A 23667-nucleotide genomic window follows, 5' to 3' on the forward strand; every position below is an offset into this window, starting at 1 on the left:
GGAGTGCTGGAAGACAGCTGTATATTCAAGCACATTAGGAAAAAAATATTTACATCTACCGTGCCTCAGGCTTTGTTCTTCGGATCAGGAAAACATCCCTAATTTGGACAAACAGGCTTACTTTAGAGGGGAATGTTAGGGTCAGAGGGAACTGGGTTTGAACCCCATCTCTTCACTGAATAGCTGTGTGACTGCATGAATAATTCAACCTCTTCAATTCTGTCTCCTCCGCTGTGAAGTGAGGACCACGCTGCTTGCAGTGCTAATACAGGGATTAAATGATCTGACATACATGAGGCCCCTCCCACGTCAAGGTTTCGGTGCGTGGGAGTCATTGCTATTATTACTGTTCCTATTACTACAAGGATGGCTGCTGCCTCCCTGTATGAGCATGAATACCAGAGCTCAGGTGCTACCTGCCACCCTCTAGAGGTGTGAATTTTCGGAATTCACTAAATAGTTCTGAGCCCTGATTTCTCTATTTATAAAACTGTAGATAATAGGAAAAATATCTGCCCATAATAGATGCTCCAAAATGTTATTTCTCTGAGATTTATTCGTAGACAAGGAATCATTATCAGCAGGATATAGGTTAATGGGTACGAAACAGGCTGTCCCTTAGTCCATCAGACCCTATTAAGTTAATTCATGACTTCAAAAGTGCTGGGTAACGATAAAACCACTCAATTCTTTTTAAGGAACTGCTGCAAATTTCTCTTAAGAATCTTAGACAAAGTTTGCTGGCCTCAGAGTAGCAACACATATTAAAACAACGTACCTATTTCTGAGTCTGCTTTAAAAACTAATGAAAGATCATTCCTGACCCTAATTGAATCCATGAATTAACAGGTAAAAATCTGATGGTCTTTAACATGTGTACAGGCGACCCTTTAAAATTGAACCCTCTTGGAGAAATTACTTTGAATAAAGTCTATTTTAAGTTCACCATTTGCCTCCACCTCTAAGATAATGGAGAGATGGTTGTGTTTTATGATTCCTTTTTCAATGTCTTTAAGAATTGTATCCCTGTCTTTAAGAAGGCTTATATCAATGTCAGTGTCTTTAAGAAGCCTTCACCATCCTATACCAATTATATTAACTGTACTTCTATGTGCCCGCCAGTAATGACCAGCCCTACAACCCTGGCCTCCCCGATGTTGACTTTCTGAGGCGGCGAACGGGAAGGCAGCCAAGAGTGGGTTCAAAGTGGGAAAGGAAGCGGGGAGTCTGGACCCTGACAAGTTAATAACTTAACAGAGGGTGAACAAAGCAGAGAAAACAGCCGAGCGGGCTGCAGGAAAGGGGCTGTGGGCAGGCAAGTCAGCAGGGAGGACGGATGCCAAGAAAGGGAAGGAGGGCAGGCATTCAAGGTCAGGGGATCTGGCCTTGGGCAGGTCAGGGGTTCAGGAAAATCCAGGCTAGAGTGGGAACTACAGAATCTGGGAGCTTCCGCACTCTCCCACCTGTACAGGATCCTGGTCCTTGGTAACCTGAGACGATCACATCTCTCTTTTATTCAGCCATTCCCTTTCAATGAAATTCTTAGGGTTTAACATGCAAGAAGCACTTGCAACTCAAAAATCAACCAGAACAACCCTCCTGACTCCATGTCTCCCATCCACAGGTGTCCTCTTCCTCTTTATAGCCATTTCCAAAAACGCTGTCTACGTCCTCACTTTCTCCATTCCCTTACCTTTGGGTTCCACCTCATTCCACTGCAATTCCACTGCATTCTAGCTTCTCTCTTCACTCCAGCGAAATAGCTCTTGCTAAAGATACAAATGACCTTCCATGTCACTTAATCCAACTAGCGTCCTGAAGGACGCTGCCTCTTGTCATGAACCCCTACTTACCCTCGCTGAGCGCTCCCTCCTGGAAACTCTCTTCCCTTGGCCTCTGGGACACACCACTCTCCTAGTTTCTAGTTTTCCGTCTTCTCTTTGGTTCTTTACACTAAACGTGGTTTATGGGGTCATCCTAACTCCTCCTGACCAGTAAACAAGAATGTTGAAGTTCTGCAGTGAGCATGGCTGGCTTTCTTCTCTTCATTACATTCCTTCTCCCAGGCGATCTCATCCCGGCCCACAATTTCAGTTGCCACTTAGCTCTTGATGACTCACCAATGTGTGTTGCCAGCCCCGACCTCTCCTCGGAGCTCCAGACCTACACCTTCCACCACCTAATTGATACCTACACACAAGTGGCTCAAAGGCACGTCAAATGCAACAGGACCTTCTCATGATCTCTTCCCGTTGCCGAGCTTGGCATCGTCCTCCTCCATCTTGCACGTACACCAAAAATGCCAGAGTCATCCTTGATACCTCTGATGGATGACCAAGACCTGTGGGCGTTACCTAATAATCTCGTGATTGTGTGTCTTTCGCTCCATCCTTCCCGAAACCACCCTAGTCCAAGTTACCGTCATCTTTCCCCTGGTTCCTGCGGTGACCTCCACTGGTCTACTCTTGCTACGCCTTCAATCCTTTCTCCATACTGTAGCTAGAATTATTCTTTAAATAAAAACAAGTGAGATCGTGCCCTCCTTGAGTTTCTAACACACCAGAAGCATTCTATTGCCCAATCCCTGGTGAAGCCTCCATGACCTGCATCTCCTGGCCCCTGGCAACCTGTCCAGATTCACCTTCTCCACTCTCCTCCTCTCTTACGGGAAGCCCTCCTGTTTTTAAAAGCTCCCTGCTCTTACTACTGGGCTTTTACACACGCCATTCTTTCTTTCTGAAATACTTTCCCCACCCTACCCTATCGCCTAGTTTTACTTCAAAATTCAGAAGTTATTTCTTCAGAGAAGCCGTCTTTGACCATCTGAAGCAGGAGTTCTCAAACTTATGTCTCACAATCCCCTGAAAATGTTTGAAAACAGGCACTGGGCCCCATCCCTAGAGTTTCTAATCCAGTGGGTCTGGGGTGGGAACTGAGAATGTATATTTCTAACAAGTTCATAGTTGATGCTGAGGCTGCTGGTCCAGGGACCACACTTTGAGAACCACTTCCCTAGAGCACACCAGCCCTTTGCATTACAGGCATACCTCGTTTTATTGCGCTGTGCCGATATTGCATTTTGTTTTTTTTGTTTTTTTTGTTTTTTTACAAATTGAAGGTTTGTGGCAACCCTGTGTGTAACAAGTCTACGGGCAACACTTTTTCCACCAGCATTTGCTCACTTCGTGCCTCTGTGTCACATTCTGGTAATTCTCACAATATTTCAAACGTTTTCATTATTTTTATATTTGTTACAGCGATCTGGGATCAGTGATCTTTGATGTTACTGTTACAAAAAGATTAGGACTCACTGAAAGGCTCAGATGATGGTTAGCGTTTTTCAGCAATAAAGCATTTTTAAATTAAGGTATGTATACCTTTTTTTTAGACATAACGCTATTTATTGCATGCTTAATAGACTACAGTATAATGTAAACAGAACTTTTATGGGCACCGGGAAACCGAAAACTCACGTGACTTGCTTTATCGCGATATTAGCTTCATTGCAGTGGTCTGGACCCGAACCTGCAATGTTTCCAAGCTTGGCCTGTCTATGCTTTCGCAGCCCTATGTTCCTCTCCTTCAAACATTTTCATGCCTGAAATTTTACCTGTTGCAGCACAATTATTTGTTTGACTCATCTTTCTTCCCCACGAGACCACAAGCTCCAGGAGAGCAGGGATGATTTTGCCCCCAGCTCTACCCCTGGGCCTAAGCTCAGCACTGGGCACATAGTAGGTCCTCAGTAAAAATTTACTGAAGGACTGAACGGTGAAAAATTGCAAACAGTGTGGAGGAAAATACACTTTAAAAACCTCAACTGATGACTCTTCAGACCTAAAGAATCAGCATCAAATGGCGACCTTGAGATTCAATTGCTCCAAGAGCTCAGTTCTTGAGGGGAAGTCCAGTCACAAGTCGAGAACAGAAACCCCTTAAGGCCGGGAGCTGGGCCAGCCCAATCCACGCTTCCCTGGGGACTGCCCCACCCCAGCTAACTGAGAGTGCCCAAAGGACACAGAGATGACACAAGCGGATCCCCTAGGAGACTGTCAGAAAGCTGGAACCCTGCCAGACAATGGGGCCTTCCGAAAACCACCTTTATTGAAAGTAAATGGTGGATGATAAGCGAGATCAAGGGAGTTGCTGAGAAGAGAGATCAAGACAGGCCAGAGGAACATCCTTTAGGAGGATAAGCCAACTCTAGGATTCACACAACTTTGATTATTTTTCATTTAAAAAATTTAAAAAATGAAAGCATTGGTAAGAAAAGTCTGGGCCTTGAGAAAAAAAAGCAGAGATGTTAGGAGACAAGACATCGCCAAGGTGGGTCATTAAGCTCCCTGAAAGAATTAGCACAAAGATAGTCAAAGCAAGATGTCACTCCCCCATGGCTTCTCCAGAGATGGAGAAGAGGGTAAAGAGAGGGAAGCCAGGGATAGGTGAGGGCAGCAGGGCGCTGTGAAAAGAGAGATCGTATTAGCAAAGAATGGGATGCTCTCTCCACATTAAGATGGCAGACAGCAGAGCACTCTTCCGAGAAGGAAACCATACACAGACCCAAAGGGCCCCAGGGGCGCAGGGCCCCAGGGCAGAGGGAAGCACATGACAAGTGAGGCCGCAGGTCACCTTGAGGGAGCCAATGGCTGATGAGACATCTTTTCCAGACCGTGCATCTCAGATCCTGAGGCGGGAGTTCCAGAGCAGACGCATGTCCTCAAGCTTTCCTTTGTGGTGGAACGGAAAGGTTGCTCCAGGGCTGCTGAGTTCCTCAGACTTGCATCTTGGGGCTGTGACTCCCTCTGGGTGTCACAATTTCAAGATAGTTCAGGCAGTCTCCAGGAAAGGCCAGTGCTTATGTGGTCGACCTGCAAACACGGTGAATTCAAATTTGTCCTGGAGCAAGTGTCCAGGACAGAGCAAGGTGATGGAGTACCCCGGTGGCCCAGTCAAGAAGCAGCCCGTGGCTGGGTCAGGGTTTTGTCCACCTGGGAGCAGACCGAGAATGGCCGTCCAGCTGGAATCTCTGGACAACGCACATTTTCTGGCAGGGAAAGTAGGAGATGTTTTAACATGAGTTCTTTTCAATACACAGTCATATGCTAGAGGCCTGAAGTTGGTGGAAAATCTGCTCCATGGTATTTTGGGGGAAATGGTAAGAGAGAAGGATAATAGGATAATAGAAGGCAGATGGGTTTGGAGTTTAGGTTTGGGTATTAGCTCTCTTTTTAGCTACGGGATGCTGGTTGACTTCCTCTTTGAACCTCTGTTTTGTGATTTGGAAAAATGAGTACCATAGCTTCTTTGTAGGGACTGTGTGATGAGAAAAGAAAATAGAAGTGTAGGACCTGGCATTAGAATAAGTACTCAAGAAACGGTAGCCAAAATAGTTGTATGAATAGATTCTGCTCGCCCCCATTGGCTAGTTTTTAAAGAGTTCTTTCTAGAAGGAGAGAAGAGGCTCCAGCTCTAGCTGTCCCTGCAGAGGTGACACCACTGACCTCTGGCCGGCAAACCCTGCCCTCTCCCTGTCCAGGTGGGAGCTGGGGTTCCTGCAGCTTCCCCAGTATCTCAGAGCTCTGCTCCCCAAGTTTTCTCCCCATCACAAAGGACAAAATGTTAGCTTTCTTTCCTTGCAAGCATTCAGAATCTTGGTCGGCACCTCGCCAGGGGGGTTGAGAGGCAAGGAGACAGTGCAACTAAGGGCCGTCAACATAATGACAATAACGACAAACATTTGTAAAACTAGTACCAGGACTCCACTAAACGTGTGGCATGCATTGTCTCATTTCATCCTCAGGATTGATTTTCATGAGGATCCTAGGAGTTTTCAGGTAGGATCCTATCCCTTTTAAGAATGGACGACACTGAGGCTTGGAGTGGGCGTGTGGGTGAGTAGCTTGGACCAGGCTGCACGGCTAGTAGGTGGCAGAGCCGGGTTTCCAACCCAAGGAGGCTGTCCCTGGAGCTGGTTCACACAGCACCTAGTCCTGTCCCTCCTCCACAGCATCCTTAACAAAACAGCCAGTCCTAGGGAGGGTGGGGCTGTGGGCTCTTCCAGAAACGGAGAGGCCTCCAGTGCAGACGTAAAGGGAGACCACTGGACCACCCGAAACAGGAGGCCGGGAGGACAGGAGGCATTCAGGCCCAGCTTAGAACGTCTCAGGGAATCACTTTCCTTATCTGTTCTGAATAGGTTGTCCTGAAAAACGGTCCAGGCTGTGACACGTTATCTCTCCCCAGTCCTGCCCCGGCAGGCAGAATGCCTACCAGATACAGGAGAAGAGTACAGTCTGTTAACTGCCAGACAAAGGGAACGTCCCTGCCCAGAAACAGTGCAGCTACTCACAACTGATGGTGCCAAATGAATCTAGTAGGCTCTTTGGGAAAGGCCTTAACTCTGGAATCACAGAGGCCAGTGCCGGGCCGGACACAGTTTCCTATTTGATGGGCAAAGAGGGTCCAGGTGTGTATTCCCTTCTGGGGATGATAAAAAATCAGTATATCCAGCAACACAGGAGGCACCCCTATACACACACACACACAAACACACATACAAAAATACACACAGACACACACATGCAAACAGAGACACATGAACACACACACAGATACACACAAACATACACATACACAAACACACACAGACATCATACAAAGACACACACAGACACAGACATAAACACAGACACATGAGAGATCCTGCTTCAACCAGAACAGCTTTTCTTTTGTTTCCCTCTAAGATTTGAACAAAGAGGTCTACTACTCTAAAAAAAAAAAAAAAGAAAGAAAGAAAAGTCTACTGCTTTGAAGAAAAAAAAAAGAAAAGGCTAAAACCAAGAGTTTAGCAATTTTGCTCTCAAAATACACTTATTTTTTTCTGATTATACAAGTAATGTATGCTTATTGGCAAAATTGGAAACTATAGAAAATTAGGAAGGAAATAAGTCACTGGTTAATCCTTTTCCCCTAGAGGTTTCCCTTTGATGGGGGATATAAGCTCATCAGTTTCAAGAAAAGCCAGACTTCAAGAATGACTAAAATTCACATAATCTCTAATTAGGAAGTGAGTATCAGGTTCGGCCAGAGAGAGAGAAATGCAATTGAAATGAGGGACGGATGAGGGAGAAGTAGTCTGAGGGAGGGAGTTGGGGTGTGGCTGGTGTGTAAGCGTTTCCCTCTGAGAATCACAGCATCATGGGGATTAAATGGTGGTTCCATTGACCCCGGTTGGAACCTCAGTGAGGGGCGAGGACAGAGAAGACGGCTCTCAGCTTGCTGCCTCCTGTCCACACTCAGGGACACACCTGGGCTCAGGAGAGGTGAACGATGCAACAGGATCACGAGACACATGTAAGCGCTAACATACTGTCTGGTCAACTGCATGTGAAGGGAAAGACCTACTGTCACTGAGTCCAGGTGAAACTTCTAGTCCGAGAGGAAAGTCAAAAATGCTGAAGACAGTTGTCCTGTGAACACTGTGGCACTGACACTATAAGATGGGTAGGCCAGCGTTGGGACCCTGCTGTCACTGCCGTGTTCGGGTCAGACATTACTGATGCACAGCGGCATACTCATCACAGAGCTCTGGGGAGGCCTCCGAACCCTTCTCCACAAGGCTCCTGAAAGAGATGAGGACAAAAGGGAGAGGGAAACCCAGGGCCGAGGGCTGTGGGCACAACCAGCAGGACGGGCTTCATCCACGGTCCGGGGAAGCACACGCAGACAGCAAGTGTCTCGCGCAGATAGCAGTTGGCGTATCTGTGCGACGGCATCTCTGCCGCCTCAGACGGACATTCCGGGTCACGCTTGTCTCTGAGTCTCAAGATAAAAACAAGTACTCTTCAGAAGCTATCAAACAGTTCTCTAAAGAGGCAGGCTTTGAAACCGGGGACTGAGAGTCAGGACGAGCTGCTTATCTGGAAAGAGGCCCCACCGCCTGCAGAAGTGGAAGATAATATTTTTATAAAAACGGCCAAGTCTCTAAGAGGGGGGTGTCTAAACCCTTGGGGCTTCAGTGTGAATCTGGGGTCCTAGGAGATCAAATAAAGACAAATGCAACCAGTTAAAAAGGCCCAAGCAAAAGTCCTGGGTCAGGATCTGAACAAGAACAGTTTCTGGCCTGTTTGCAATAATCATCTGAGGGGACCCAGAAGAGGTATCTGACTAAGAAACAGGTTTTAGATTTCTGATGAAATGTATATAATGCTAACAACAATAAGGCTAGTTTCCAAATTAAACCAGACGAAGCAAGATATGGCCCTGAGATGTCCTATCTGGACAATTCCATGTCTCAAAAGCGTTTGCATCTCACAAAGAAAACTTTTTTTTTTTAAATAGCAAAACGGTGGTGTATTTGGGTTGCTTTAAGCGAATAAAACTTAGTTTATTTCTCATATTCAACTTAAAGTACAAACCCCTATTCATTGATTTTAGTGTACCTCTGGGCGCTTCCTTTTTCCTGCCTGGGTCGGTCTGAAAGATTCTGATGATTTATCATGGGAACATGGTCTCACCCACTGGGAGTGTTATCACTGAAATTGCTCACACTTCTCCTGGGAGTGAAGAGGCGGGGTCTGCAGCTCTCTGGAAGGTCAAGACCAACGTGAGTGGCTGAGCCTGCCAGGTGAAGGCATGGCCTGGGAGGATGGAAGGCAATGGGAGCTTAAAGCGTCCATGACACACCAGTCCCATTCATGGTGCCACTACTTTACGTGAGGGCGATGGGGACAGAGATGGTGGTGACTGAAGCTGCAGGTTTCAAGCGTGCTGTGGGCCAGCACTTACGTCCCTGGAACTATCCAGTATCAGGACAACCTCTGGAGGGGCTCCCCCATCCCCGTTGGATGGATAAGGAAATCAATACAGAGAGAGTAATGAACTTGTCCAAGGTTATTCAGCAGAAACCTAGCGAATCCAGGCTTTGAACCCACATCTGGCGGAGCCCCAAACTATCCTCCCCTCTGAAGCCTCTTATCCATTTTCTGCCAGTTGGTCAGTTTTCAAAGAAGCGTCTTGCCTAAGAGACCTTTTGCAATCCTGGAAAGTGGGAATTTCCTTCCTCTGAAGGGGGATGTATTTAGTATTTAGATAATGTCCTCTGACTGGTTACAACCATGGACTTGGGCTGGACTGGGATCTCGGGGGGTCTCCCTGGTGAGGGGTGGGCATTCCCTGGACATGTGTTTTTGTGCCAGGGGGCTCTGGGTGCCTGTGTGCTGGGCTCTCACTGCTGCCCTGGTTCCTCTTCCTTCCTTTTCGTTATCTGGCTCTTATCAGCACCACCACTGCTGGCACAAAAGGCATGTGTGGAGAACAAGGAAGGCCGAGGAAAGAAGCCGAGAAGGAAGGGGTCAAGAGTCTGCTGTGACACATCACTCCCCATAATAATGGGGTCCCGTAACCTCTTGGAGGTTTGTTAACTTGTTTTGCCACGTAAAATGGAGTAAGGGTGACCCATAAGTGAAACTATACTTAAAGGTCAACATTTTTACCATTCTGCATTTTTTCCCCAAAGATACTAGGAAAACAGATAAAACCTGCATTCCTTGTGACTTGCCTCACCTGAAAATTTATTTACCCTAGGTACACTGACAGTATTTCTATAATTTTTATTTTTTAAAATTAATTAATTAATTAATTCTTGGCTGCATCGGGTCTCCGTTGCTGCGCGCAGGCTTTCTCTAGTTGCGGCGAGCGGGGGCTACTCTTCGTTGCGGTGCACGGGCTTCTCATTGCGGCGGTGGCTTCTCTTGTTGGGGAGCACGGGCTCTAGGCGTGCGGGCTTTAGCGGTTGCAGCACGTGGGCTCAGTAGTTGTGGCTCGCGGGCTCTAGAGCGCAGGCTCAGTAGTTGTGGCGCACGGGCTTAGTTGCTCCGCGGCATGTGGGATCTTCCTGGACCAGGGCTTGAACCCGTGTCCCCTGCATTGGCAAGCGGATTCTTAACCACTGCACCACCAGGGGAGCCCTCTATAATTTTTTAAACTGAAGTGTAGTTGATTTACAATGTTTCAGGTGTGTACAGCAAAATGATTCAGTATATATATACATATATATATATATATTCTTTTTCAGATTCTCTTCCTTTATAGGTTATTAGAAGATACTGAATATAGTTCCCTGTGCTATACAGTAGGTCCTCGTTGTTTATCCTTCTTATACACAGTAGTGTGTATCTGTTAATCCCCAACTCCTAATTTATGCCTTCCCCCTCTCCCCACTCCGCTTTGGTAACCATAAGTTTGTTTTCTATGTGACACTATTTCTAAAAAAGAACACTTTGCCCAGCCCACCGTCGATTAGAAAAGTGGGTTTAATAGAGTGAGGTCACGAAAGCAAGAGAATCAGATCAGTGATCAACATCTTCACTACTATCAGAAGATTTCATATTTTTCCTGTCTGTATAAAGATCTACAAAGTATGAATAACTAAGCACATGAACTCAGAGAGGGCGAATGACCTCAGAGGGATCCCAGGGACTTGGTGAAATGGAACTTAAGCCTGGCACACGGGTATATCCTGTTCAAAGGAAAGGGACTCGCTGGACAGGGACAGGAAGGGGTATGTCTGCCCAGGTATGGAAATCCCACCACAGACTCCAGTGCATTTTGTGCGAGCGTGACAGGCAAGGGCAGGGGTGAAGGTGCTGTTGTGCACACTGCAGATGATGGCAGGACGCTAGATGGGGCGGGTCTCTCCTACTTTGTGCTACAAAAGTGGAACAGAAGCGAGAGAGAGCAGTGGTAAGGGGATCAATCATCCAGGCACCGAGAGGCTCATTACGTAAAGCAGAGGAACTGATAAAGGGAAGAGTTAGATTTGAGGAAATCGCATTTTTTTTAAACATCTTTATTGCAGTATAAATGCTTTACAGTGGTGTGTTAGTTTCTGCTGTATAACAAAGCGAATCAGCTATACATATACATATATCCCCATATCTCCTCCCTCTTGCGTCTCCCTCCCACCCTCCCTATCCCACCCCTCTAGGTGGTCATAATCGCATTCTTTTAAACGAAGAGAAGAGATAGGCAGATAGCTGAATCACTTAGCTGTACAGCAGAAATTAACACAACACCGTAAATCAACTATACTTCAATAAAATAAATTAAATAAAAAAGATAGGTAGGAGCCTATGGTCTGCGACTCTGAAAAGGGAGGAACTCAGGAGGGAGAGTAGGAGCTGCAAGAACTGAATCTTGACTAATCCCAGAGACGTGGCAACGGGTATGAATCTAAAGGAGCTATTGTGTTTTTCGTGACGTGTTTGGTTTAGAAAAGGACACGGACAAAGATAGAAGGAAGGGCACAGTACCAAGGACGAACTGAGAAGAGTGACACATTTCTGTGAGAACAGAGCTTGGCCTGAGCTGAAGCTTGCAAAAAAAATGCTAAAGTTGGCAAAAAAAAAAAGGAAAGGAAAGAAAATAAGACAAAAAGGGAGCTGGTGGTGGATTATTTTTAGATATGATTTTAAAAAGGAGGAGGTCCATTTCTTGGGGATCATGGTGGCATGTTAACAGAGGATAAAGTTAAGAGGACCCAACTCCCCGTTTGATGTCTAGCCTTTCCATAGAAGCTAGTGGTCTTAAAACTAGATTTAAAGAAGCGTCTTTAGAAGAGCACCAGACATGCAGGCAGGGGACGTCGTATGCCAGTAAGGGGTGTGTCCTTTTGGCCACTTTAAGTCCACATCTCCAGGCCCTGCAGGCTCCCATCTCACGCCCCTGGACAAACCAACAGAGAGGATAGCAGAGACAATGTACTCGATCCCTGAAAAAACTAATGGAGACTGGGAAGATTCCAAAAGATGGTTGTCAGCAAATGTCCCAATTTACCCAAACGGGGGGAAAGATACAGTTCCTACTATGTGAACCAATAAGCCTGGCAAAATTTTAATTAAGATGTAATTTAGGGAAGGTTTTTAATCCCTTTGGAAAGGATGGATATTGAGAACTAGAACAGGTTGGAGAAAAACAAGCCAGACTAAATGACTTATTGGCTTTTCCCCCTCTCCTATATGCTACCTAAGGGCACAGACCGGAGAGGGCCCCAGTTACTGTGCATCTTGAAGCCCAAAAAGAAAAAAAACAAAAAAACCCCACCAGCTCTGTATCTATTTAGTTCCTGACAACAAGGGCTACGTGATGACCGAGGCTCACAGATCCCTGTGACTGGGCTTTGGCCAGTCTTGAGCCTGTCCTACTATCTCAGGCCTCTGTGCCTTTGTCATGCTGTGTTCCCTCATGTGGAATAACCTTCCCTTTGTCTGGCTGTTTGTCCTTCAAAACTCAGCTCAAATGGCGCCTTCTCTGGGAAACTTTCTCTTCTGCTCAGTATGAGTTAGAAGGCCCTGATATAGTCTGACTGTGTTTTCTGAGCTCCACATGTTGGAATCCTAATGCCCAATGCGATGGTGGTAGAAAGGCGGGGCCTTTGGGAGGTGATTAGGTCCTGAGGGCGGAGGCCTCATGAGTTGGATTACTGCTCTTATAAGAGAGACCCTACTGAGCTCCCTAGCCCCTTCTACCACGTGTGGGTGCCACCTGAGGATACAAGGAGAAGTCTGAGATTGGGAAAGGGGTCCCCAACCGACCACACTGGTACCCCAATGTGACTTCCAGGCTCCAGAACTGTGAGCAATAAATTTCTGCTGTTTCAAGCCACCCAGTCTATGGTAGTTTGTTATAGCAGCCCGAACGCACTAAGACGGTCCCTTGTCCACGCTTGCCAAACCCTCCGGGTGCTCTGCTGTCAAAGTGTTCTTTTCCTGGGAGCAACGACATGTTCCTTATCTGTCTCCCCAGTGCCAGCTGCCCCCTGAAGGAGTTTGTATCTCCAAAGCCTGCACAGCGCCATGCACACCAGCGACCCTCAAGACACGAGGGCTGCTTGCAGGAGTTTTGCTGAGAGGTTCAAAGTCAACCTGAGGGGAGTTGTCTCTAATTGTTTTCTGTGGACTTCTCCAAATCTAGACTTTTATCAGTGCCTTGGACGAATAATATACTTTCAAGAAACCATAAAGCTGGGAGAGAGAGATAATTAGATGAAAGGCTCAAGGTTCAAGATCTAACAATCTACAGTTTGGCCATAAAGCCTGAAAACGTAGATAACTTTTTTTTTTTTAACATCTTTATTGGAGAAAATTGAATTACAGTGTTGTGTTAGTTTCTGCTGTATAACAAAGTGAATCAGCTATATGCATACGTATATCCCTGTATATCCCCATATCCCTTCCCTCTTGCGTCTCCCTCCTACCCTCCTTATCCCACCCTTCTAGGTGATTGCAAAGTACGGAGCTGATCTCCCTGTGCTATGCGGCTGCTTCCCACTAGCTATCTATTTTACATTTGGTAGTGTATATATGTCCATGCCACTCTCTCACTTTGTCCCAGCTTACCCTTGCCCCTCCCTGTGTCCTCAAGTCCATTCTCTAAGTCTGTGTCTTTATTCCTGTCCTGCCCCTAGGTTCTTCAGAACCCTTTTTTTTTTTTTTTTTTTTTAGATTCCATATATATGTGTTAAGATACAGTATTTGTTTTTCTCTTTCTGACTTACTTCACTGTGTATGACAGTCTCTAGGTCCATCCACCTCACTACAAATGACTCAATTTTGTTTCTTTTTTTTTTTTTTTGCGTTACGCGGGCCTCTCACTGCTGTGGTCTCTCCCGTTGCGGAGCACAGGCTCCGGACACGCAGGCCCAGCGGCCATGGCTCACGGGCCCAGCCACTCCGCGGCATGTGGGATCTTCCCAGACCGGGGCACGAACCCATGTCCCCTGCATCGGCAGGCGGACTCTCAACCACTGCGCCACCAGGGAAGCCCCATTGCAATTTTTCACAGTGCTCTGAACTATGCACTGCTAATGCAGGGCAATACACTGACTGCATCATGTAACATCACTAACCATACTGTACATTATTATGCAGTATCAGTAAGCCATTTATTATTTATGTTCTTCTACGTTTCCATACTTTATGGCTACTCTGTAGAAAAACAGCTTAACAACCAACAATGAAATTAAAATAGAAATGTTCACGGAGCTTTATATTAGGTCTAAAAAAAAGTCTATTTAATATCTACAGCATGGGGAATATTTGGTTTTATCCATCCATCCATCCATCCATCTAGCCAACGAGATTAACCACTCCTTATGTGCTAAAAACTGTACTAGTATCTAAAAATTTAGTGGAAGTTAAATACTGTCTTCCCTAAGCTTATATCCCAGTAGAGAGAAATGGATAATAAGTAAGCAAATTAAATAATTTCAAATGTCGATGAGGGCCAGGAATAAAATAAAACAATGTGTGATGCAGATAGGGGACAACTTTAGATGGGAGGGTACGGACATGCATCTCTGAAGCTTGCAGGAAGTTGACGTGAAGAAGAGCTTGGTGGGGCCTCGCTGGCCATTAGCTCTCTGTAAGTCTAGGAGGTGCTGTGATTATTAAAAATAAACTGTAAGACAAAGGATTAATCTCCAAAATATACAAGCAGCTCATGCAGCTCAGTATCAAAACAACAACCCAATCCAAAAATGGGCAGAAGACCTAAACAGACATTTCTCCAAAGAAGATATACAGATGGCCAAGAAGCACATGAAAGAATGCTCAACATCACTAATCATTAGAGAAATGCAAATCAAAACTGCAATGAGGTATCACCTCACACCAGTCAGAATGACCATCATCAAAAAATCTATAAGCAATAAATGCTGGAGAGGGTGTGGAGAAAAGGGAACCCTCTTGCACTGTTGGTGGGAATGTAAATTGATACAGTCACTATGGAGAACAGTATGGAGGTTCCTTAAAAAACTACAAATAGAACTACCATACGACCCAGCAATCCCACTACTGGGCATACACCCTGAGAAAACCATAATTCAAAAAGAGTCATGTACCACAATGTTCATTGCAGCTCTATTTACAATAGCCAGGACATGGAAGCAACCTAAGTGTCCATAGCCAGATGAATGGTTAAAGAAGATGTGGCACATATACAGAATATATTACTCAGCCATAAAAAGAAATGAAATTGAGTTATTTGTAGTGAAGTGGGTGGACCTAGAGTCTGTCATACAGAGTGAAGTAAGTCAGAAAGAGAAAAACAAATACCGTATGCTAACACATATATATGGAATCCAAAAAAAAAATTGGTTCTGAAGAACCTAGGGGCAGGATAGGAATAAAGACAGACGTAGAGAATGGACTTGAGGACACGGGGAGCGGGAAGGGTAAGCTGGGACAAAATGAGAGAGTGGCATGGGTTTATATATACTACCAAATGTAAAATAGATAGCTAGTGGGAAGCAGCCGCACAGAACAGGGAGATCAGCTCGGTGCTTTGTGACCACCTAGAGGGGTGGGATAGGGAGGGTGGGAGGGAGATGCAAGAGGGAGGGGATATGGGGATATATGTATACATATAGCTGATTCACATTGTTATACGGCAGAAACTAACATAGATTGTAAAGCAATTATACTCCAATAAAGATGTTAAATAAATAAACTGTTTGGGGCATATTAATAAAAGCAGGGTTATGAGACAAAAAGCAGGGACAGACCTACTATCTCTGTAGCAGTTGCACCATTTCTAGACCAACTTCTGCAGTTGCAAGTGCAATACTTTAAGAGAGTCATGGCATGTACAGAAGGGTCTAGAAACTACATCTTATGAGGACAAGGTTGAGAGAACTAGGGAAGTTGAGTTTGTAGAAGGAGTCACTAGGCAGTCATCTTGAAAATATCCGAAGAGTCAAGACGTTCTGAAGCAGAAGAGTCTAAGCTGTGTGATTTTCGGTGTCCACACCTGAACTACCGAGAAGACAGCACAGTGTGGTTCAAAGGAGGGGAGATGTTTCCAATAGAATCAGAGCTGCACAGAAATGGGATAGGCTTTTTTTTTATTTTTTCGGTACGCGGGCCTCTCACTGTTGTGGCCTCTCCCGTTGCGGAGCACAGGCTCCGGACGCGCAGGCTCAGCGGCCATGGCTCACGGGCCTAGCCTCTCTGCGGCATGTGGGATCTTCCCGGACTGGGGCACGAACCCGTGTCCCCTGCATCGGCAGGCGGACTCTCAACCACTGCGCCACCAGGGAAGCCCTGGGATAGGCTTTTTGAAGGAGTGAGCGCTCCTGAAGTATTCCAGCAGTGGCTGGGTAAACTCTATTAAAGATGAGGGATCTCTGTATTGGACAAAAGACTCCCTTTGAGGACACATCTTTAGGGATGGTGTACACTTTCGTTTCTTGGAGTGGAAGATCTTCTCTCATCTTGGAATCAACTTTAAAAAATTGAGCCTTGGGGCTTCCCTGGTGGCACAGTGGTTGATTGTCCACCTGCCGATGCAGGGGACACGGGTTCGTGCCCCGGTCCGGGAAGATCCCACATGCTGCGGAGCGGCTGGATCCGTGAGCCATGGCCGCTGAGCCTGCGCGTCCGCAGCCTGTGCTCCGCAACGGGAGAGGCCACAACAGTGAGAGACCCACGTACCGCAAAAACAAAAAACAAAAAACTGAGCCTAACACAAAAGCTTGTTTGGCAATAGTGCCAAGACCATCGGATCCCTCCTTCCTCCTAAGAGCTTTCATTTCCTCGGAAGAGTGGTCTCCTAAAGGTCAGAGGCACCTTTAGTCATGGGCGTCTCTTGCCATTGGGGAGGAATGACGTCTTCTTGGGAGTTTTAGATCTTTGCAGGAAGATGTGTACTCCTCACCTTCCCTGCCCTCAGCAACAGTGAGGAGATGGAGGATGGGAACATCTAAAGACCTACCTTGTTGATAGAAGTGACCTCCACTCATAAGTACTTCAAGTCTGCACTGTGTGTGTGTGTGTGTGTGTGTGTGTGTGTGTGTGTGTGTGTGTGTAAAGCTCTCTTAACTTGCCACCTTCCAGCATCAGGTGACTGCACCTTGAGGCTTAGGTCAACGGCTCTGTTTCACCCAGCACCTCCGCAGAGCTTCCCTTAAGGCATAAGGCCTCTCCTTCTCTCTGGAATGTGGATTATCTCAGGCAGACAGGTGCTCCGCTTTCTGTTCCAAATGCCCTTTTTAGGTTAGGTCTTCAGAGAAAGCTTTAACTGAACTCTGAAGTGTGGCCAGCCAACTTCATTGCTCACTGTAATCATTTTATGAGTATGATATGATAGCACATCAGTTCTGTCTCTACTCTGTTTGCTGGGATGGCAATGAAATCAAAACCTATTAAGATGAAGGCTTCGGGCAGCAATTAACTTGAATCCCAGACCAATATAGTTTTTGTCTATTTACCTTGAGAAGAAAACATGTGTTTTTATAGGACAAAGGAGACCATGGGATATAAGGGCAGCGAGAAACCCATACCTGAGCCGCAGACAACAAAAACAAACAGTGCCAACAGCCATGGTCCCACAGGATATTTCTCTTCTTGCGGCCTCTGAAAGGGAATGGGAGAAAGTAAGATTAGCTTCATTCATTCAAGAAGCATTTACTGAGTATGGCTAGTCACTAGACACCTCTGTGAATGAGACAGACCCGGTCTCAATGCCAGCGGGCAGATCTAGACGAACAAAGTCAATTTTAAGGGATCAAGATGGGTTTGGAAAAACTCATCAATAACCTTACTTACACCCCTGTAATTCAATGAACTGGGTGGTTCTTAAATATTCTGGGGACCGATGAGGTATAAATACACAAACCAATACAGTGATTTGGGAAGCCAAAAATGATATTACTAATCATTGCTTCTGTCGGCTGAAAGCACACTTCATGCCAGGCGCTCTAGAAAGCAGCCAGCAACCGCGATCTCTAGCACTCACAACTCCACGCAAGGCCAGTATTATCATCTCCATCAAGGGGCCTCCACCTGAGGCTCAAGGTTTGCTAACTGGGACAACAGCTGGGATTCACGTTTAGGTCTCCCTCTTTACGGAGCCAGGGGATTTTCCTCCAACAGATTCATCTTGAATTCCTGCATCCGTGGCTCCCAAGCAGGGTTACAGAGCACAGCCATTTTCTCAAAACTTTCTAAGCGCTAAAAACCTGGGAAGCCCCTGCCGTGGAAACCCTGGGAACAGTAGACGCACCGCAGCAGCTGTGTATGGAGATGAGGCGAGCGGCGTTTTGTAATAAACCTCCTAATTCTCAGTGACGCTTATGCTTGGGAGAAATCTCGGCATCCCCGGGAAGCATAAGGGGACTGTGGTTCCCACACGGACCCGCCCTGCGTACCGCCTGCTCTTCTCAAGCCGAAAGCACAGACGTCAGAGGAAGGTCCCTCTGCACCTCCTCTGGGTCTGTGTGCAGGTAAGGCTTGGTCCTTACAAGCAAATCAATCAATGGAAAACCATGATTTTCTGAGAAAGGCATCTGAAAATGTGGGGAATTTCTCAAGTGAAAAGGGAGAAGGTAGAGTGAAGAAAAATGAAGAACTCACTAAATATTCCCTCACTGACATGAGCCCAAAATAGGCTGTGGCCAACATAGGTTAAAGAACTTATTTCATCATAGACAAGGCAACAGTTCTTCGGTTCTCAGCTTACCTGTTCCGTTCTTAGAGAACCTTCTCTCTTCTACCTCAGTGGAGTTCACTTGGCACTTAAATCACCAAGTACTTTTTTTAGACAGCATGTATCACAGTTTGTATCTCGATGTTTATTCCTGTGATACTGTGTTTGATGTCTGTCTTTCCACAGACTGTAAGCCCTGCAAGGGCAGGCACTGTGTCTCTTTCATAGATCAATGTATAGCAACGTCTGGCCCAGAACTTAAACACAATAGATGCTTAATAAATGTTCTTCGAAGAATGACTAAGCATACAAGCCCCACTAAATACCATGTCTTAGGTCTGCTAGAGTAAAGAAAGGGTCTAGGAAGGATATTGGCTCTTTTAATACTCCCCAATGGGTGACAGGGTTATTCCAGCATTTCTCTAACTAGAGAAGTACGGATTAGTGGCAGGTAGAATCTAAGGATTAAGACCACTCACTTCTCCGACCTTGACCACTTGTATCTACCAACACTCTTGTACGGTGGCAGATCTCACTGCAAGGGAATAGATGGTTTCTATTGACTAGAAGAAAGACAAACTCAGTCTTAAGTAATTACATAGGATAACCTTAATCAGCATTTGTACTGTGTCATTCTTTGGCACTATGACCAGGTCAAGATCAGAGCAAGTAAATAATAGAGGTATTAAATAAACTTACCTGAACAGAGTGTGACATTCACCCCTCTACCCCTTCGCCAACTTCCTAATCACTTGTGAGGGTTGACCAGAAACAAATTCTGTTGCGGTCATCCCACTGATGCTAAACGAAAAAATTCATCTAGTTCCATCTCCAGCAGAGTCAATAAGTGAACCCAGGATCCTGTAGATGGATTTTTGGTCTCATGCAGATACCAAACGGAGTCATTTAGTTTTTCCTTTGCAGAAAAACTCAAATTATCAGGATACAGAGCTTGCATCCTGATAACACAAAATCCTTTTTGATGACATTCCACAGTGAATCAATATTCTTTGTGGACTTTCAGAGCTCAAGAACTCGTTGGCTGGTCATGATACCAATATATCGTTTTTGGAGAGCTTTGAGTTACTTTTTTGGGGAAGCAGTGCCCAGCACAGATCTGTTGGGACAATTCACCTAAGCCTGAATCTATTGCTGGGAAAGGTAAGAAAAGCAGTAGAATCCTGCAAATGACATGGTTCGTTTCCCACAGGAATTTGTCACTCCCTGGGCTCCAAAATGCAGAGGGTGGCTTTCCCTGTGATAAGATACCAGCAGGGTAACTCGGAACTCTGACATTTAAATTGCCCTTTCATTCTGAAGATTTTACTACTGTATAATCATGAAATGATTATTCCATTTCTGTTATCTGGGAGAACAGTACTGATTCACTCCATAGCTGCAAGCTGATAATGAAATACCCAAGCATCTATATACAATTAAAGGAGTTTATTTCTGAACAATTCGTCTGAATTTTCTGTTAGAATCTGTTCATGTGTCTGCATTTATTGAATTTCATTCTGAACAAGTTACCCCTTACAAGTTACTTCCTTCAAAGTATAATCATGTTTGATCTCTAATTAGGAAAATGAGATTTAAGATTTAAAGTGTTTCTTTTTGAAAGAGAATTTCATTTTTCTTTTTGGAGACTGATCCATTTACAATAAAGTTAACCAAAAAGCCTTTCTAACCAAGGGAAAATAAACATACATTGTGGCTTGGTTTGGAAACCTTTCATTACAAAGTTAGTAGGACCATTTAGAAACACTCATAGGCGCCAGGCACGTCTGAAGGGTCCACTCCATTGTATATCAGAACCTATTAAAAATCCATTCAGACCATACATTAAACATAATTTGAAAATATCCCTGAAAGTTAAGTTGAACTGCAGTCAAGTTGACTACATTTCCTAGATATTTAAACAGCTTTTCCTCCAATTTTTCCATTTTCTTTTCTTAGTTTGGAGCCAATCATTTTTGTTTCAGGTACCAAACATTTTCTAGTGGTCTTGAGAAGCTAGAAGTGGCAGACACTGACTTTATCAAGCCTAATGGGTAAAACAGCTCTGCAAAGCGGTTTCTGTTTTGTCGTTACTTCTGCAGTCAGATCAGTTGTCAACTGAGGAGAATTAAGTGACCTCTGTTTTTTCAGTTCACTAAAAGGAACCACACAACTAGAAATTTTCAGTAAATCAGCTAGTCTGTATGATATCCTGGGAAGAAGTGATCTCCTAGGGATATAATCCCCGAATACTTTAACATCCATTAAAAATTGTTTTTCAGTGTCAATTTGGACAGCAAGTTTTTTTTTTTTTTTCTGAGTAAAAATAGGGAAAACAGAGCTCTACGTGAAAAATAGTTCCAATTCAATGGCATATTGGCGTTTTGCTGCCCAAGAACAACTAAATGATCTAACTCCCAAATGAGAGAACTTCCAGCACAACTTAAGCTTGTAGCTGCCTGTAAAGACCTAAATTTGATGCTGTTTCTCTTCCATAGAACTGCTTGGTTCTGCAAGAATTCTGCAGTAGAGATTGCAGATCCAGCTTTGTGCTCAGTTAAGCAAACCAGCTTCATGCCTTTGGCTAAAGGCAACTGCCTCATCAAGTCTGCAAGCTCTTCCAGCCAAACCTCAACTTTCAGCTGAACTTCCACTGAAGTGTCTGGGATAATAGATTCCATGCGCCTTTGCTCATACACTTGGAGACCAGCACGACTCAACAACTCATCCGAGGGCTGCCTCTGAATGTCCAGGACCACGGGCCTGGCAATGTCTGTTGAAGATCATTTGCTTTCCTAAAAACAAACAAACAACACACACACACACACACACACACACACACACACACACACACAACCCTGTACTTAAGGCAGAGATTTTACGTAAGCATTGCTATAAAGCTTTAGTCTACGGTTTTGGAGGTGCAGAATGCCTGGCAATAAGCTAGTCTCTAAAGTTCTGGGACATACTATCAGGATGAGTCGGAATTGACGAGGTGAACAAGGGGAATGTTGCTTTTAAACTTTCGCCGAGTGGTGCGGGGCCTCACTGGAGGAGAGGCCAAAGAGGAGGATGGAGGGAAATACGGGCTGAATAGCATTCCTAATCCCCAATTCATACACGGAGACCATTACAAAGGGGCAGGAAAGAAAACCTTATCTTGGTGTGTTTGTTGGGGATGGAGGGCAGGGGATGAAGCCTAGGAGGGAGACGTGGCAAAGGGCCTCCCTTTACTCATTCATTCATTCATTCATTCATTCATTCAACAAAACCGAGCTAGCACCAACTAGGTTCCAGGCCCCGGCGTCAAGCAGTTGGTTTAACTGTTCCCTGAAGGATGTGACTTTCGTCTTTCCCGGAGACAAAGGCCCAGTTCTCTTCTGGGGAGGGCCTTCTGCGCCTCCGCGGTAGCCCCAGCAGACGCTCCCAGAGGGGCCACGGCCAACCAGGGCCCTATCCGCTCAAGGGAGCACAAGTCCGCGCCGCGGGGAGCCCGGCCCTCAGCGCCCACCGTGCGGGACCCCGCGGGAGGGGCAGCCCGGGGCGCTGAGGAGGGGGAGGTTGGCCCCGCGCCCGCCCAGCCCGGGCCCGGCCCCACGCCGCCCGGTCAGCGCCGCCCCCGCCTTACCAGGGTTTTGGCTACATTCCCTCTCTGGGTGATGTTTTTGCTGTGCTTCTCGTTAGCCATCCGGATGCGCTGTTTGGCCACCATGGCTCGGGCGCTAGGAAATGCTCTCGACTCCCACCTGCAAGGATTCCCCCCCCACGTGAGCCCCCGACAGGGCCAAGCGCGTCCCGCCGGCCCCGGGCGCTGCAGGTGGCAACGCGCGGCCCCCGAGCCCCGCGCACCCCGCTCCCCAGCCCCCAACGAGTCGGCTCCAGAAAGAGGCCAGAGCCCGGACGGAAGTAATCTTTCATCTCAGGAAACCCTCTCCTACTTCCTCGCCATCCTTCCGGTCCCCCCAGCTACCTAACCAGCGCGGCCCCGAGGCGGGCGCTGCGGCGCGTCCTCTCCGCACCTGGTGGCCGGAGCGCAGCGCGCCGAGCGGCTCGGGCCCCGGGGCCCCAGGGGTGTCAGGAGCCAGCGGTCGAACGCGGCGGGGCCGAAGGTTCCGCCGGCCGCGGGCTTTGTGCGCTCATAGCGGCCGGGGGCTCCTCGGGCCGGGACCCACTGGGTCCCGGGGAAGAGAATGGGGCGGCCGTGCTCCGAGCAGGGTCGCGATGTTTTCCCCGCACCGCTGCCCCCTGGCCGAGGGCTGGGCTGGAGGTGGCGGCCCGGGGTCCTCAAAAGACAAGTTGAACAAGGACAGGGCTGGGCCCGCGCTGTTGGGGGACAGTCCGAAGGAGCCTCCCCTTAAGGGGTCTGGGGAAGGGCTTGCGCGAGGGAAGACCACTGCAGGAGCTTTCTCAAGTGCTGCGAAAAGGGCCGGATCTCCCCGGGGATGGGGATAAAAGGGGTGTGGGGATGGAGTTGGGACAGGCCTTCCTGCCTGGGTGATTGCGTGGGTTACACGGAAGACGGGCCGGTGCCACATCTGAGTGAAAAGTGGAGGAAGACCTTAGGCCTGCCGCCCAGGCGGGATTTGGTGATTGCCGACTGGAGGTGGGTCACTTTGACCCCCTGGCGCAGCTTGGATCTCCTCCAGCCACCCTTGTCCCTGGGAGTCTGAACTGGGAGTTTCCCTGCGGTACCGGGATAAAAATGGACGTTTTCCTGACTCACAAACATTGGTACCAGGCCCTACCCATTGTCTAGTGTCGGGGAGGGGGGCGGGGTGAAGGGGGAAAGTGGTTCAGTCCCTCACTTTTCCGTGCTGAAGGGATTGGAGTTAGCTCTTAGAAGACCAGAAGAGTTGAGAAGAAGAGGGGAGAATTCAGCCTGGAAGATCTGGGGCTTTGGGAAGTGGTGGGAAGAAGAGCTGTGAGTTAGACCAGCTGTAGCTATTGCACCCCAATCCTTCCCCTTTGGGCATCCGTGGCTACGTTTCTACCAGGTTTTATGGAGGGTGAGAGAGAGCTCCTTCTTTCTTTGGGGGGCCCTTTACTAAGCTCATCCTCATGCCCCTCCCCATTCCTTGTCATGCAAACTGCAATATGGACTGTTTCGGGGCTGCTTTTGGTAACACAGAAGCTACTTAGCATCATTAGTAAAGTCTGGTCATTCTTTTTCTCTTCTAAAGATCAGTC

General features: G+C 46.7%; 1 protein-coding gene across 3 annotated transcripts in view; it reads right to left on the minus strand.

Moving 5' to 3' along the window:
- SERP2 (stress associated endoplasmic reticulum protein family member 2) overlaps positions 1-22546 on the minus strand; it is a 35389-nt gene extending 12843 nt beyond the window's left edge. For 2 of the 3 annotated variants that reach the window (XM_073794889.1, XM_073794890.1), the window contains exons 1-3: positions 22500-22546; positions 22109-22226; positions 17339-17411 (exon numbers count right to left, since the gene is read on the minus strand). In XM_073794889.1, the coding sequence (XP_073650990.1) occupies positions 17339-17411; positions 22109-22192 (157 nt within the window). In that variant the 5' untranslated portion in view covers positions 22193-22226; positions 22500-22546. Of the gene's footprint in view, positions 1-9503; positions 9923-17338; positions 17412-22108; positions 22227-22499 lie in introns of those variants that run through there. The other variant, XM_033843879.2, reaches the window with a different exon arrangement.
- Positions 22547-23667: the final 1121 nt, after the last annotated feature.

The sequence above is a fragment of the Tursiops truncatus genome, chromosome 18, assembly GCF_011762595.2.
Source record: "Tursiops truncatus isolate mTurTru1 chromosome 18, mTurTru1.mat.Y, whole genome shotgun sequence".
NCBI classification, from domain to species: domain Eukaryota; kingdom Metazoa; phylum Chordata; class Mammalia; order Artiodactyla; family Delphinidae; genus Tursiops; species Tursiops truncatus.